The 15,757-nt window shown below is 31.4% G+C and overlaps 1 protein-coding gene across 2 annotated transcripts in view; it reads left to right on the forward strand.

The window, feature by feature from the left end:
* The first annotated feature begins 2,662 nt into the window (after nucleotides 1–2,662).
* LOC149084953 (uncharacterized) overlaps nucleotides 2,663–15,757 on the forward strand; it is a 53,053-nt gene continuing 39,958 nt past the window's right edge. For both annotated transcript variants that reach the window (XM_089232698.1, XM_089232697.1), the window contains exon 1: nucleotides 2,663–2,761. In XM_089232698.1, the coding sequence (XP_089088824.1) occupies nucleotides 2,690–2,761 (72 nt within the window). In that variant the 5' untranslated portion in view covers nucleotides 2,663–2,689. The remainder of the gene's footprint in view (nucleotides 2,762–15,757) is intronic.

Genomic DNA, 15,757 nt, shown 5'->3' on the forward strand with positions numbered 1-15,757 from the left:
TTACGGTTATAGAAATAAAAAAGTATAGGTACATATATCAAGCACATTTTTTGTAGTAAATAAGGTCTCTGAGCCTCACAACGATGAAATTCTGGAATTTTTTTTTGCGTGAATTCTGAATTTCTATTACAAAAATTCTGGAATTGAATTTGAATTTCTATTACAAAAATTCTGGAATTGAATTTGAATTTCTATTAAAAAATTCTGGAATTGAATTTGAATTTCTATTAAAAAATTCTGGAATTGAATTTGAATTTCTATTAAAAAATTCTGGAATTGAATTTGAATTTCTATTAAAAAATTCTGGAATTGAATTTGAATTTCTATTAAAAAATTCTGGAATTGAATTTGAATTTCTATTAAAAAATTCTGGAATTGAATTTGAATTTCTATTAAAAAATTCTGGAATTGAATTTGAATTTCTATTAAAAAATTCTGGAATTGAATTTGAATTTCTATTAAAAAATTCTGGAATTGAATTTGAATTTCTATTAAAAAATTCTGGAATTGAATTTGAATTTCTATTAAAAAATTCTGGAATTGAATTTGAATTTCTATTAAAAAATTCTGGAATTGAATTTGAATTTTTTCACAGATTCTGGAATTGAATTTAAATTTCTATTAAAAAATTCTGGAATTGAATTTGAATTTCTATTAAAAAATTCTGGAATTGAATTTGAATTTTTTCACAGATTCTGGAATTGAATTTGAATTTCTATTAAAAAATTCTGGAATTGAATTTGAATTTCTATTAAAAAATTCTGGAATTGAATTTGAATTTCTATTAAAAAATTCTGGAATTGAATTTGAATTTCTATTAAAAAATTCTGGAATTGAATTTGAATTTCTATTAAAAAATTCTGGAATTGAATTTGAATTTCTATTAAAAAATTCTGGAATTGAATTTGAATTTCTATTAAAAAATTCTGGAATTGAATTTGAATTTTTTCACAGATTCTGGAATTGAATTTGAATTTCTATTAAAAAATTCTGGAATTGAATTTGAATTTTTTCACAGATTCTGGAATAGAATTTGAATTTTTTCACAGATTCTGGAATAGAATTTGAATTTTTTCAGATTCTGGAACAGAATTCTGAATTTTTTTTCATCGATACTGATTCTGAATTTTTTTCATCGATACTGATTCTGAAATTTTTTCATCGATACTGATTCTGAAATTTTTTCATCGATACTGATTCTGAATTTTTTTTCATCGATACTGATTCTGAATTTTTTTCCATCGATACTGATTCTGAATTTCCATAAATTGTGGAATAGAATTCTGAATTTTCCTCAATTCTGGCATTTAATTCTGAATTTCCCTCAATTCTGGCATTTAATTCTGAATTTCCCTCAATTCTGGCATTTAGTTCTGAATTTTCCTCAATTCTGGCATTTAATTCTGAATTTTCCTCAGTTCTACAATTCTGAATTTTCCTCAGTTCTACAATTCTGAATTTTCATCAATTCTGGCATTTAGTTCTGAATTTTCCTCAATTCTGGCATTTAGTTCTGAATTTTCCTCAATTCTGGCAATTTAATTCTGAATTTTCCTCAGTTCTACAATTCTGAATTTTCCTCAGTTCTACAATTCTGAATTTTCATCAATTCTACAATTCGGAATTTTCATCAATTCTACAATGCTGAATTTTTTTCGGTTCTAGAATTATGAATTGTCATCAGTTATGGAATTGAATTCTGAATTTTCATTAGTTATGGAATTGAATTCTGAATTTTCATTAGTTATGGAATTGAATTCTGAATTTTCATTAGTTATGGAATTGAATTCTGAATTTTCATTAGTTATGGAATTGAATTCTGAATTTTCATTAGTTATGGAATTGAATTCTGAATTTTCATTAGTTATGGAATTGAATTCTGAATTTTCATTAGTTATGGAATTGAATTCTGAATTTTCATTAGTTATGGAATTGAATTCTGAATTTTCATTAGTTATGGAATTGAATTCTGAATTTTCATTAGTTATGGAATTGAATTCTGAATTTTCATCTATTCTAGAATCAAGAATTTCATCTATTTAGAATTATGCATTTTCATCAGTTCTAGAATTCTGAATTTTCATCAGTTCTAGAATTCTGAATTTTCATCAGTTCTAGAATTCTGAATTTTCATCAGTTCTAGAATTCTGAATTTTCATCAGTTCTAGAATTCTGAATTTTCATCAGTTCTAGAATTCTGAATTTTCATCAGTTCTAGAATTCTTTTCATCATTTTCTGAATTTTCCTCAATTTTCTGAATTTTTATTAATTCTGGAACAAGGAATCTTTGGATGCTGAGTCCTTCCTCCCCACAATATATATATATATATAACCGGATCTCAGGAGCCACGAAATTATCAAGACGCCTTTGGCCCTGCTATTATTTTCGCCCCGCGTCCCGAAAGGGCGACCCTGAGATTTACACACAGAGATACTTTTTTCTTCAGTAAATATCCACGAATTTATTTTGAAAGAGAATAATACAAAAGTATAATAATGTATTTCTGGGAATTCGGTATAAAATATACAACGATGTTATTATTTTTTTTGCATTTAATATTTATTTGTTTTTGTTATGCAACGATCTGATTGGAAGTCGAATCACTAGTGGGCGGAGTTTGGCGCTTACTTTTAAGAGGTAGCGAATTGTTCGGAGGGAATCACTTCTCTCTGACAATTCAAGCAAGCATGGCTGCAAGACGAGACGTTCAACTTATTCTTCTCATGACTGTCATGAATGCTTTCATTTTCGTTCATAAGGTAAGCCATCGTTCATATATATATATTATTAGAGACCGGAAATTAAGCAAAATGCCAAAAATTCCTTTTTTTGCCTGTTTTCAATTTTTTTTTTGTGAAAATGCCGTTTTCGAACTTTTTCTTCCATAAGGGGTTTTGTGAATGCAAATTTTTTTCCAAAAAACATATTTTCGAATTTTTTAATTTTCAAATACTATGAAATTTTCGGCATGTAACTGTCATCTAAGTTTTTGTTTTACCTGTGCTAGAAATATTTTACTATAAACTGCTGGCAGGCATTATATATATATGCTAATGTTTTCCACTAAAATTATCTTTTTCTCAAAACTAAGTTTTTTGTTAGTTAAGGAAAATTTTTTTTCGAACGCCACTCATTCAAATGTCTTGAATAATACACTTATGTAACACTATAGTTTACATACTTTAAAAAACTATAGCGTTACATATTTTAACACGATGATTTTTCATTAAAATTATTTTAAAAGTATTTTATTGCACAAAATATGGGTAAATTTTGTTGATTTGGGAAAACGTTGCATGTTGTTGAAGTTAAAATTCGAAAAAAAAATAACCAACAATTAAAATCTTAAAAGCGCGTGTTAAATTGTATAAAACTATCTGTAGTATTTGAGAAAAAAATTCATTGTCTCAAATGAACAGAAAATTTTTTAAATGTTTCTTAAAGGAAAGATTTTTTTTCCCATAGGAAAGCATGGAAAGTCAAGAGATCGTACACAAACCCCCTTAAATGCCTATTTTAACATAGTTTTAAGTTTATCGGTATAATTCAGAGGCCATTAAGTTTTGTAAATATTTTGAGCATCGAGAACGAAAGAATTGCTCTTTTTAAAATTTTCCAACTGTCAGTATTAAATATCATCAGAAAGCCCCCCCTCCCCACACTTCCAACCCCATTTAAACGCGAATAAGTGAAACAAATACAAATACAAAATCAGAAGCCACAACAGGCAAATTGCCCACAAGGTGGATGGGAGAAAATAATGAAAAAAAAGAAAAAAGAAAAGTGAAGAGATCAGAGATGAGACCTGAGAAATTGGGAACTCTTTTGGTGTTGACATGAATTAATTTTGCTTTTACCAGATGTTTCAGACGTTGATGATTTTGTTTCAAATAAACGCAGCCCATGTTAGAAAAGCAGAGGAAAATTCGAAATTTTTTTTCTCCACATACTCCACATAACATGTCTCGCTCAGGCATAGGACCGCATTGTATGTGCAGTGTGGGCCCAGGTTGTTTTAACTTTGTACTGCTCAAACAACCATGGCTCTATTTTACATTCGCATTCAGTATCCGATTAAATTGACAAGAGTCGTCCTTAGGGTTGTGCGGCAAATCAACGCCTACTGGAGAATTTTAATTGTTATCTAGTAAATATATATAATGGGCAGATGTGGCTCCACAGGGCCCCGTGCTTGAAGGAGTCCCACATAAGTGGTAACAGAAAAAATTGAGTTAATTTTTTTACAAGAAAAGAACAAAGTAGCAGTGTTTCAACCATAGAAATGATATTGATTATTTCAAGTGAACATAACAAACAAACGAGAATTATTAGCAACTCGAAGGGCACCACAGATCATTTTCCTCACGATAATGGTGGCCCTGGAACTCACCAAAACTTGAAATCAATTTAACTTGACACAGTTATTATATTCAGCTACTCTTGAAATTATAGTTTATAAGTGCAACCAATTTTTCAGCTAGTTTTTTTGGACTCCTAATATACCATAGTTTTTAGTTATGTTTTCTTCCTTCCATAAATTATAAATTCCTTTTTTAGTCCCTATTTTAGGCATTTTTAGAGATTTTTTTGCCTACATATTTCAACAATTTTTACTACCTAAACAACCAGGTTCTATGTATGTAATTTATATTGGAAAAAAATGTTCATTCAAAAATGCATATCTTAGTTACTCCTACATTCAACTTTTAGGTGTTACTAGTTACAACTACTGCAGCATTATTTCATCTTAGTTTTTGCATGTATTTATAGCCATGAAAAATTTTACTCGAGCATAAAATAATTTGAACTTTAAAAATATTCATTAATATATTAAAAATTATTTTAAAGAATAATACCTTGAATTTTTTGTGTACATGTTACGGAAAAAAGATCCCGTGGACAGATAAAACGGACTTGGCAGAAGTTCGAAAAATGCTTGAATGCAGATAATTAATAGTTACATATATATATTCCTAGAAAATAATAAACTTCAATTAAGTAATATTTTTGGCCACATAATTTATTGTTATTCTTATTTAAATATAAATTCGGCGAATGATATATGAGTTCCAGAAAATTAATTAATAATAATGGCACTTCTTTAAGGAGTCCCCCATATTTCGGACTTTGTGTTTATTGTGGTAAATCATAAATTTGATCAGACAAACCTACGGTTTACCAATTTCTGAGCTGTAAAAATAATATTATTGCATCTGAACATCTCCAGCTTATAATGTGAAAGAAAATTTAAGTTTTCTGAAGTATTATTCCCGTAGCTATCTTCAAATTTGAAAATTTTCTATGTGATAGTAATTTTTTTTGTATAAATGTACGTGATATAATATATACGTGATATAATATATACGTGATATAATAATACGTAATATATATATATATATATATATATATAAAGATAGTGAAATTATATTAAAACTTTTTGAAAATTTTTGAAGACATCAAATTTTTTTCTTGAAATTTGGTTATTTTGAATAACTTTGTCAGACATAGAAAACTACTACGTATACTGTGTTGTGATAAATCTGACAGTATGTATGTTATAGAAAGAAGTAGACTAGAAATTAGTATGTATCTGAGCAAAAAAAACCATGTTTCAAATACACTTAAAATTCTCCAAAATATGCCAGTTTTCGCAAAACAAATCTATTTATGATCAAATATTTCAATGTTATATGTTTAATCATATGTAAAATGATACATTGTCATGTATTAAATCTTTTGATGCAGCGCACAGACTATATTAAGTGAAATTCTTCAGAAATCTCTCAATGAGATATGTTGTATACTTTTAGAAATAAAGTAATAGAAAACACAAATATAGCCCGGACAGAGGGAAAAGCTTTTAAATATTAATAATTGTCTGTGAAACTATTATTTCTGGCTTATTAAATAGCTATAATTTTGCTACTACAGTACTCATTTTATGCAAACAAAAAATATAATTCTGGATATCTTCAAATGAACTCTTTTTGGGTAATTTTCACAAGATTCGTGATACTAACTCAGTTGCAGGTAATAATTTATCAATCATAAAAATAATGTAAAAAAATATAACTAATCTCTGAAAAATCAATGAAAATTGGTAAAACAAAATACGTTCTTATGTTTAATGTTGTGATGTAGAAGAGTTTATTTCACACGTAAAAGTTTTAGATATATATTTTTAATTCAAAGGATTATTTATATACCAAACCGGGACCGTAACTTGGAATTTTGATGCCCGGGGCAAACATGATTCAGCCGCCTGGGGCAAACATTATTTTGCGGCCCCCACAACTGTAAAATTCTATAATTTTGTAACGTGTTCTTTGCTTTGACCTGAAAAAAAACTGCCGTCCCCTAAATTTTGCCACCTGGGGCAGTTGCGTCCCTGCGCCCATCTATTTCCGGCCCTGTGCCAAACCATCTGTTAACTTGAAATTATGAAATATTTGTGTGATCTAAAATTGTTGCGGTGTCCTTAGTGTCTTCCGGCTTGCACCAAATCGTTAAAAATTCCTAAGAGGAATGTTTATGAGTTGCATTTTGTCCGGTTAAGTGATATCATGCTTAGTGTTACGAATGTCCAAAATGAGTGCATGTATCTGAAAATATAAAATTAAAAAGTATGATTACGAAATTTTTTGTACCCTTTGTTTATACTGGTCTTGCAAGGTCCATTTCACGTATATTATGTTATAATCGATAAACAATATTAACTTTTGAATTCACGTGTAAATTTGATTTTTAATTTCATGCAGACATCAAGAAAAGCAAATACATTAGGTTAGCATAAGAAATATACATTTTCCAGTGAAAATGAAGCTGCTGAATTATTCAAATTTTGGGAATTAAATGAAACTCTCGAAAACGGTTGCCAACATTTGATTGCGATCTAGTTGATCAATTTGAGAATAGAGAAAATAAGACCTCGTATATATATATTCGAGATCCGTATTCATACATACTCGAAGCTTTTGAACAAAAAAAAAAGAGGAAAATCGCCAGAAATATTAAGTGACTCTCTTAATGCATTTCATGCATTAGTACTTTTTTTATTAAATGATGTAAACATCTTTTCGAGAAGTTTTCATTGATAATGTTTACTGCGTTTTGCGCCAACTCGAAAACTGAGGGAACAGTAAAAATAATTGATGTATCTCTAAATTCATGCCTGAGGAGAAAGGATGTACATATACAGGGTGCCCGTAAGTGCTAATGTGGCCTTTACCTCATGAACCATTCGCCGTAGAGGTATGACTCCAATTTTAAAAATGCCCAAAAGGCGTTCAAAAATTACCTTGTACCAGTTTTGAGAGTGAAAATACAGTGTGTCACAAAATAAAAAAAGAAATCAAAGTTTTTACACGACTCCTTGTCCTCTAACTTAAAATCAGAAATTTTTATCTCCTGAGGCCAACAGGAAAAATTCCATGTTTCTAATTGCAATACTCACCAAGATATTTGAAAATTTGGAGGGAAGTTATGAAAGAACGGCATTAACTAACGGACTTAACTCCTTCCTCTCATTTATGCTGTCCTTCCATAACTTTTCTCCGATTTTTGAATTCGAATATCTTAGTGAATATTGCAGTTAGAAATAAATTCGAATTTTTTAATTTGAAGCATGGAATTTTTTTCTGTTGGCCTCAAGAGATAAAAATTTCTGATTGGAAGTTAGAGGACAAGGGGACCGCGTAAAAACTTATTAAATTGAAACTATACCTCTACGACGGACGGTTGATGAGATAAACGCTGCATTAGCACTTACAGGACACCCTGTGTATGAGGTTATAGTTAAGGGTGCCATATGTAACAGCGAATCATTCCATTTACTTACAATTTTCACTAATTCGCGACTAGAAGTTTCAACGTTATGCCTACCGTGTCATCTAACATGATTTTGCAAGAGTTGATAGAATCAAATGGATAATATCAACTTGAAAAATTGAGTTATCTCAAGTGATATAAAAAAAAAATTATATCTTCTTTTTCTACATATGAAAATATAAATTTTCTATTCGTAATTTCCATCTGATGCAGGGATCTTCAACCCATGGTCTGTGGCCAAATGTAGCCTTCAGAGCTTTTGCCGTGTCCTGCTGACCATTTTGAGAAAATAGTTATTTAAGATAATAAAAAAACCGATTAAATTGCAAAAACAAAAAATCGTTAATGCGTGCTGGCCATTGAAATCTGTACTGCTGTATTTAACGGTGGCATACTTTCCAGATTCAATAGTAATGATCTGCATTTTTGGCACATTGAAAGGGCCGTCGTAACAAATTCGGGAGACCCAGAGCCAACACACATTTGAGACCTATGATTTCATGCATTTCGATAGGCAAAATTCGGCTTCTACATTATTACAGAATTTACAGAAATGCTAAAAAACACTTTAATGAATGAAATAATTTTAGAATTATTGAAAAAATTATAATTTCATAATTGAGGAAAATTTATGAAAAAATATCTACTGAAAGAAATAACACACACACAGAATTACTGAAAGAAATGATTGCAGAATTGTTAATAGTAATACTAGTTCCTGAAAAAAATTGAGAATTTGTGAAAAAGAAATAATTTTTCATAATTAATAAAAATTTCAAATTAATCAAAAAAAATGATTCCAGAATTACTGGCAGAAATTTCGGAGTGAAGAAAAATATAATTACAGAATAATTCGGATGAATTTCAGAATTAATAAAAGAAATATTAAAAAAAATCGGAATCGGTGAAAGAAATTGTTTCAAAATAAATATAAATTCAAATTTAATGAAAGAAATAATTTCAGAGTTAATGAAATTATTTAATAATTTAGCTAATTAATTGGTAGCCTGTTTAATCTCGGGTGAATATCACGATATGGCTCGCGGGATCCATGGAAAATTTTAATTTGGCCCGCAATGTCTGAAAGGTTGAAGACCCCTGATCTAATGCATGTGTTGTAGCATCTTGATTATGAGCAGCTTTGATCTTGATGTTTTCCGAGAAGACAATAAAGTTGAATAAAAATATTATGAATTAAATTTCATTCTTCAAACTGCGTGAGCTTCACAAAATATCAGTCATATCATGTTTCAGAATTATAATCATGAATTTGAGCTCCTATTTGTGAAAGACTGGTTGATTTGAATCTATTCAGCACTATGTCTTTATGAACACTTCAGCGCTATGTGTTTAGTGATGGTAGGAAAATATTAAACTTTGAAAGCCGAGTAAGATATGGATTCATTTTTTGTTTTGTTTTACGAAACGGTTTTGAGAACATTATCTCGAGTAAACGATAAATAATTAACATTTTACATGTACAACATATTTATTAAGCTAGTTTCAACGAGTTATATCCAGTAACCCCTATACTCAGTAACAATTGTTTAGTTAATTTCCCCGTGGAGCGATGTTAAAACTTAGTTAAAAATTGCAATTCGACTTTCTATTTGTCATTTTCCTTCATTCAAAATTCACGACACCTGAAGTCAAGAGAGAACAAAATATTTCACGGGTGAGCCTTAGGTCTCACTTAATTACAATACAATCCATTCGAGACGTTTTCAACTGATGCGCGGCATTCCACTTTTTACGTTTCACCAGTTCAGCATATTTTCATGAAGAGATGATCTTGAATATTCATTGATATTTCTGTTTCAATAGTCTTCTACTTTGTCAAGCAGGTAAAATATTTTGCGAGAATTTCTATGACATAGTCTGTTTAGTATCACGAAAGTCAAGTTTCTCACAAATTTTGTGCTCGAAGTTGTAATTCAATTTAACTGATTTCAAAATTTGTTACTATAAAGGCTACACACACACACTTGCGATGTTTGTGTTATAAGCTAATAACAATCACGATGACTTATTGAAAAATCCGGACAAAACTATACTGTATAAAACAATTCTGGAATACGAATGTCTCATAACTGAAGTTTACCAGTTCGTCATGGCATTCTTAAAATTAAATATTGAAATTCAAAAATTTATTTACACATATTACACAAGTACAGGAATTGTTCATTGTTACATGAATATATACATGGAATGTAGATGGGATAAGGGAGAAAAGATCATAGTATGATATGACGAGCTTCCTCAACCCGGGTGAAAACAATGTCTACAACACAATACATTAATTAAAAATGTGTATTGTTGTCTATACATATATAATAACATGTTCTGACTGACTGACTGATTTATCATCACCGAGTCGGAACCACTGAAGCTATAATTATCAAATTTGGTCAATAGTTTTCTTTTATGACGTAAAGACTCACCAAGAAAGGTTTTTTTGAAATTCGACCGCTAAGGGGGGTCAAAAGGGGGTTCAAAGGTAACCTATTGAAATCATCCCGAGTCAAAACTACTGAAACTATAATCATGAAATTTGTTCAGAATTGTTACTTTATGACGTAAAAAAAACATTGAAGGGTTTTTCGAAATTCGACCTCTAAAGGGGTCAAAAAGGGGGTTCGAAGGTAACATGTAGAAATAAAGTCAAACAAAAACCTATATTTATGTCCCCTATATTATGATCCCTGAAGGGGTCATAAGGGGGTTCAAAGGTTATACAGAGAAATCATGCCGAGGCGAAACCTCAGGAGCAATATTTATGAAATTTGGTCAGTAGTTTTATTTGATGACGTAAAGACTCACTAAGAGTGTGTTTTTTCGAAATTCGGCCCCTGAAGTGGTCATGAGGGGGCTCAAAGGTTATGTGGGATAGTAATTGCTGAACCGAAATCGCCGAAGCTTTAAATATCAAATTCGGACAGTAGTTTCATTTTGTAATGTTAAAAGTCACTAACGATGGAATTTTCAAAATCCATACTGTAAGGGAGACTGGGGTTCGAAAGTTATATGGTGAAATCATTGCTGAGCCCAAACCGCTAGAATATATAAATATGAAATTTGATCAGTATTATCTATTTATATAAAACTAACTGTTAACAACGGTTTCGCTCGCGTGGATTCGGTAATCTGAAAATTGCTTGGCGATGATTTGAATCCCTTATGACCCCCCTTGAGTGCTGCAATTCCAGAAATCCCGTCTTGGCGAGTCTCTATCTATATACAGGGTGTCCCATCAAGACCGCCTAAACTCTGCACAGCCAGATTTCTCTCTTGGAATACATAAAAAATGTTCACAGAACTGTACCTGTACGACCTACAGTTTTCGAGAAAAATTCGAAAGAAAAGTATGACGTCATATCCGGTGCAAGGGAAAAAAAGAACTTTCCATGTCATTTCACGCCATGCTTCAATATGCGCGGTGGACATTTTGAACATCTTCCTACGTAAACGTATGCAAATACCTATGGTTCATATTTCCAATAAAGTTTTTTTTTCACCACTCAATTCATCCATGAAATTTTGTTTTATGATGTAAAGACTAAGTAAAAGAAGAATTTTTTTTTTATTTTGGTTTTTTTTCAATAAGAAGGGTTCTTTTTTTACCTCTAAGGGGGGTCATAAAGGGTTCAAAGGTAACAGAGAAATCACCATGAGCCGAAACCACTGAAGCTGATATTCATGAAATTTATCAGAAGTTTTATTTTATCACGTAGAAACTAAGAAGGGGTTTTTCGATATTCGAACCCTAAGGGGGTTAAAATGGGGTTCAAGTGTAGCATAGAGAAATCACGCCGAAACGAAACCGCAGAATTTCATGAAATCCGGTCAGAGGTTTTACTTCACGAAGTAAAGACTAACAGAGAAAGGGGTTTCTCGAAATTCGACCCCTAAAGGGATGATAAAAGGGGTTTAAAGGTAACAAAGAAATCACGCTGATTTCTCTGAATTTATCAGAAGTTTTACTTCATGACGTAGAAACTAAGAAGGGATTTTCCGAAATTTGACGCTTAAGAGGGTCAGAAGGGGGGTTCAAAGGTAGCATTCGTGAAATTTGGTCAGTAATTTCATTTCATGACATCAACATTTGAAATTCATCGACTAAGAAGGGGTTTTTCGAAATTCGGCTCGCAAAGCCTCGTTTACATGTGCAAGATTGGGGATTGGTTTGGTGATTAATACCTGCAATGACGACTTTTTTTGGGGGGAAAAAAGGAAGGACGTAAATCTGTCAAAATAGTCCCATCTTTGTTGCAGAATAATGGTGGGTGACTCCGACCTCCTCTCCCATAATCCTTTGTGCCACGAAAACTACTGTTAAGGTACAGTCCCACGAGAGTTTGCTAGGGGACCCTTGGTAAGATAATTAAAGTTAATAAAAGTCTAAAGATAATAAAAGTCTTTGTTGGACATAAACCGCAAAAACCACTAATAAAATAAACTAAACGCCATGTAAACGGGTTGAAACAAAAATACCTGTTACCCGTAACTTCCTGGGATATTTCATTTCCCATGTAAAAGGGGCTTAAGAGGGTCATTAGGGATTTCAATGGGGTAGATCATATGGAGAAATCACACCGAGCCGAAACCGCTAAAGCTATAAACATGAAATTTGGTCAGTATTTTTTAGCAGCTATTGTAATATAGAGATTCACTGAGAAGGGATTTTTCAAAATTCAACCCCCTAGGGGGAAGGGGTTCAAAGGTTATATGAAGCAATCATCACTGAGCCGAAATCGCTGAAGCCATAAACATGAAATTTAGCCAGCAATATATTTAATAATGTAGAACCTAAGATGGAATTTCTGAAAATCCATCCTCCAGAGGGGGTATGAGGAGTTCAAACGTTATATAGGGGAATCATCACCGAATAATTTTCAGATTACCAAATCCACGCGAGCGAAGCTGCGGGTAAGAGCTAGTCACATATATACACAGTCACATATACATATATACATAAACAGAGCGTGTCAGTGTAATAGATGATATTTCAATTTCTTCTTAAACATGGGCAGACTATTTATGAGTGTCAAGGGTTGTGTGGACCCTATTCCGAATTCTGGGTCCAAGAGAATTTACATTATTGTAGAAAATGTTAGTTCTGGCCTGGGCTGGTATCAGATGAGTACGGAATCTAGTGCTATAAATGATGTGACGTCAACCTTGGGGTTATAATAGGATTGCTTGTGTGGTCATGGGATTTAATTGTTTTGATCATGAGAAATGGAAATTAAATAATCGTATAGAAGCGAGACCCTCTAGTATATCATACGGGAAAAAGGATTGGTCAGTAAAAATGGTTTTTGGTTATGTGTTATATTACATGTAAAAATCTCCTCTGAGAACACAAAGTTTATAATAGTATCATATAAAAATAAGGAGCATTGTTTGCATACATAACTACGTCTTTTTACTTTATAAAATGGTTATTAACTGAAATAGAATTTTCAAGTAAATACGCGAATACAATTAGAGGAAAACACGAATAGATCCTCCTCCTACATAGATGTGCAGTTATTTTGTAAAATTTCATGCAACGCAATCAGACAATTTCTTTCTTAGTATTCACTACCATAAATCCACGTGATCTTAATAAACACTTACAATGGTATCATTTGTTCTTTTTGTCTATAAATGAACCTATTTCATTAAAAATAGCGAAGAATGAATATATTTGCATTACGTTACTTATGGAAAGCGCAAATATCGCATCAATCGTCGTCAGTTTAATTATTAAGTCGCTGAATGGTTTCCATCATACGAACAAGATTAAGATTAGTGCGTTTCTCTCTCTCTGAATAACCTAATGTATTTTTCTGAAAAAACAGTGGAATCAGAGGAACTAGGTATAGTTCACACATGCTTAGTGAGATTCACGACAATCAATCAGTGAAGAAACGCGTCGTATATACTGCATGTGTGTGTTTCACCATAGTATTAATAGATCTAAAGAAATATTTTGAGCATTGCAAGTGGTTCTCAAACAAATCAAACAAAATATACTGTATAAGAATCACTGTGATAATAAGTCAAAATTTCAACGATTTATGGTATAGGACCTATTAATAAATTCATACATATAAAAATTTTCCAACATAAATTTCTTAGAAAATATTTATAGAACTTAACCACAAATATTTATAGAATTTAACTTCACAATCAAAGACGTAATATTGCATCCAAATGCCAGTGGAATAAATTGAAACAAGTTCTCTCTGTTTTCTTTCCTCTCTTCTCATCATCGCGCAGCATTGTTGTAACTCTATGAAAAAATATTGGTTTTTTTTTACCCGTTTATTTCTATACTCCTATAGTGATTTTTTCCCACATGTGATGCATATTCTTCTATATATATATATAAGAATGAAAGAGAACAGGTAGGTTGAGTGTAAAAAAAGAAATCTGCTTCGTACGTACTCTCTCATTAACTTAACCATTATACCGTTTACCTTTCATTTGTTCTTTTTTCTTCTACTTTTTTCCTTCTCCTTCTTTTCCTTTTCTAACGTGCTGTTAGGTTAGGACACGGTTACCATATTTATCGCCGATTCGTCAACTAGAAATCACCCGAATTTCTTCGCTTGTAAGCGAAGGAATACGCGACAGAATATGTACATGAAACGTTTCTGTATAAAATTTGGCAAATCTTCTGATCATTTCTGTTGCACAATGGACATTTTACGCATGTGAATACTATTACTGGACTCGAATTTACTGTTTGAACATTTTTTGCCCGAGACAGAATTTAAAAAAAAAAATATTTTGAGGCGAAAGTTTTCTTTCACTGTTTTTTAAAACCGATCAAGGTGGTCTAAGAATGGTTGAGATGCGTTATTTCTGAAATAAAAATTTTCAGAAAATCACAAAAAGGTTTTGCGCTAAGAAACCAGCTAATAATTGTAATAAATCGTAATGTGCACAAAAATACCGATATAAAAACAAATAAATTACCGTGTCAGTCACAAGGTAGTTAAGTGTGACAAAAACACAAACAAACATTGAATTTTATCGCATATTGAATTAATATGAAATATTACGTGAACCAGAATGATTGTGGTCATGGACTCATGGAAGGAGATGCGGGGGAGGGGCATGGTTGGTATATTTCCCCCCCCCCAGCGTCAAAGGTGGAATCGACTGATCTAATGTATATATGAATTGCCATCATCATCGTGCCTCCCCAGACTTTCAACTCTATCTCCTCTCCGCCTATGATTCTGGTACATCAAATGTAATGAGTATTTCACGAATACATATTTTGTATTTTAATATCAGTACATAAAAATATCATATAAAAATATATTAAAATTACGAAAAAAATATTATTATAATTTTCCGTCACCATAAAATAAACCTGAGAAAAAACATATATTTTATAGATAAAATTCTAATTTAAGTAGCTCTAGTAGTAAATATTCATCTCATAAAATTAAATCATTTCGCATATAACTTCTGAATGAGTTTGTCTAGAAACAGAAATCTGTATTCCCCCGATTTGAGAAAAAAAATACAAAATACAAAATGCAAATCTGAAACAAAAGAAAAATAACTCGTTTTAAGTAAATGAGCAAACAACTGCAATTTGATGATCACTTAAATTAAGCAATATCTCATTAAGGCCAAAGCTTATAAATATTCAGCAATGGCAACAAATGTTTTAATATGTACAAAGTACAAACTTGCATTAGTTTTACATTTAAAAACTATAAAAATTGGCATTTGATGAGTGTTTGCATTAATATTTGACGCGTCTATTAATTACAAAAAAATGGTTTTTCCTTACAACCGTAGCTAAATTTTTCGCCTGACCTCACTGTTTGCTTCTAATGAAAATGCTTTGGTATCGTGAGCCAATAAACCTCGGAGCCGTATTAATTAGTGTTTATTAAGTGAGGCTGAAGTCTGTCGTCCCG

This window comes from Pholcus phalangioides, unplaced genomic scaffold (assembly GCF_987345545.1).
Source record: "Pholcus phalangioides strain wild (caught in Gottingen) unplaced genomic scaffold, Ppha-v1.0 ptg000007l_1, whole genome shotgun sequence".
Classification (NCBI taxonomy): domain Eukaryota; kingdom Metazoa; phylum Arthropoda; class Arachnida; order Araneae; family Pholcidae; genus Pholcus; species Pholcus phalangioides.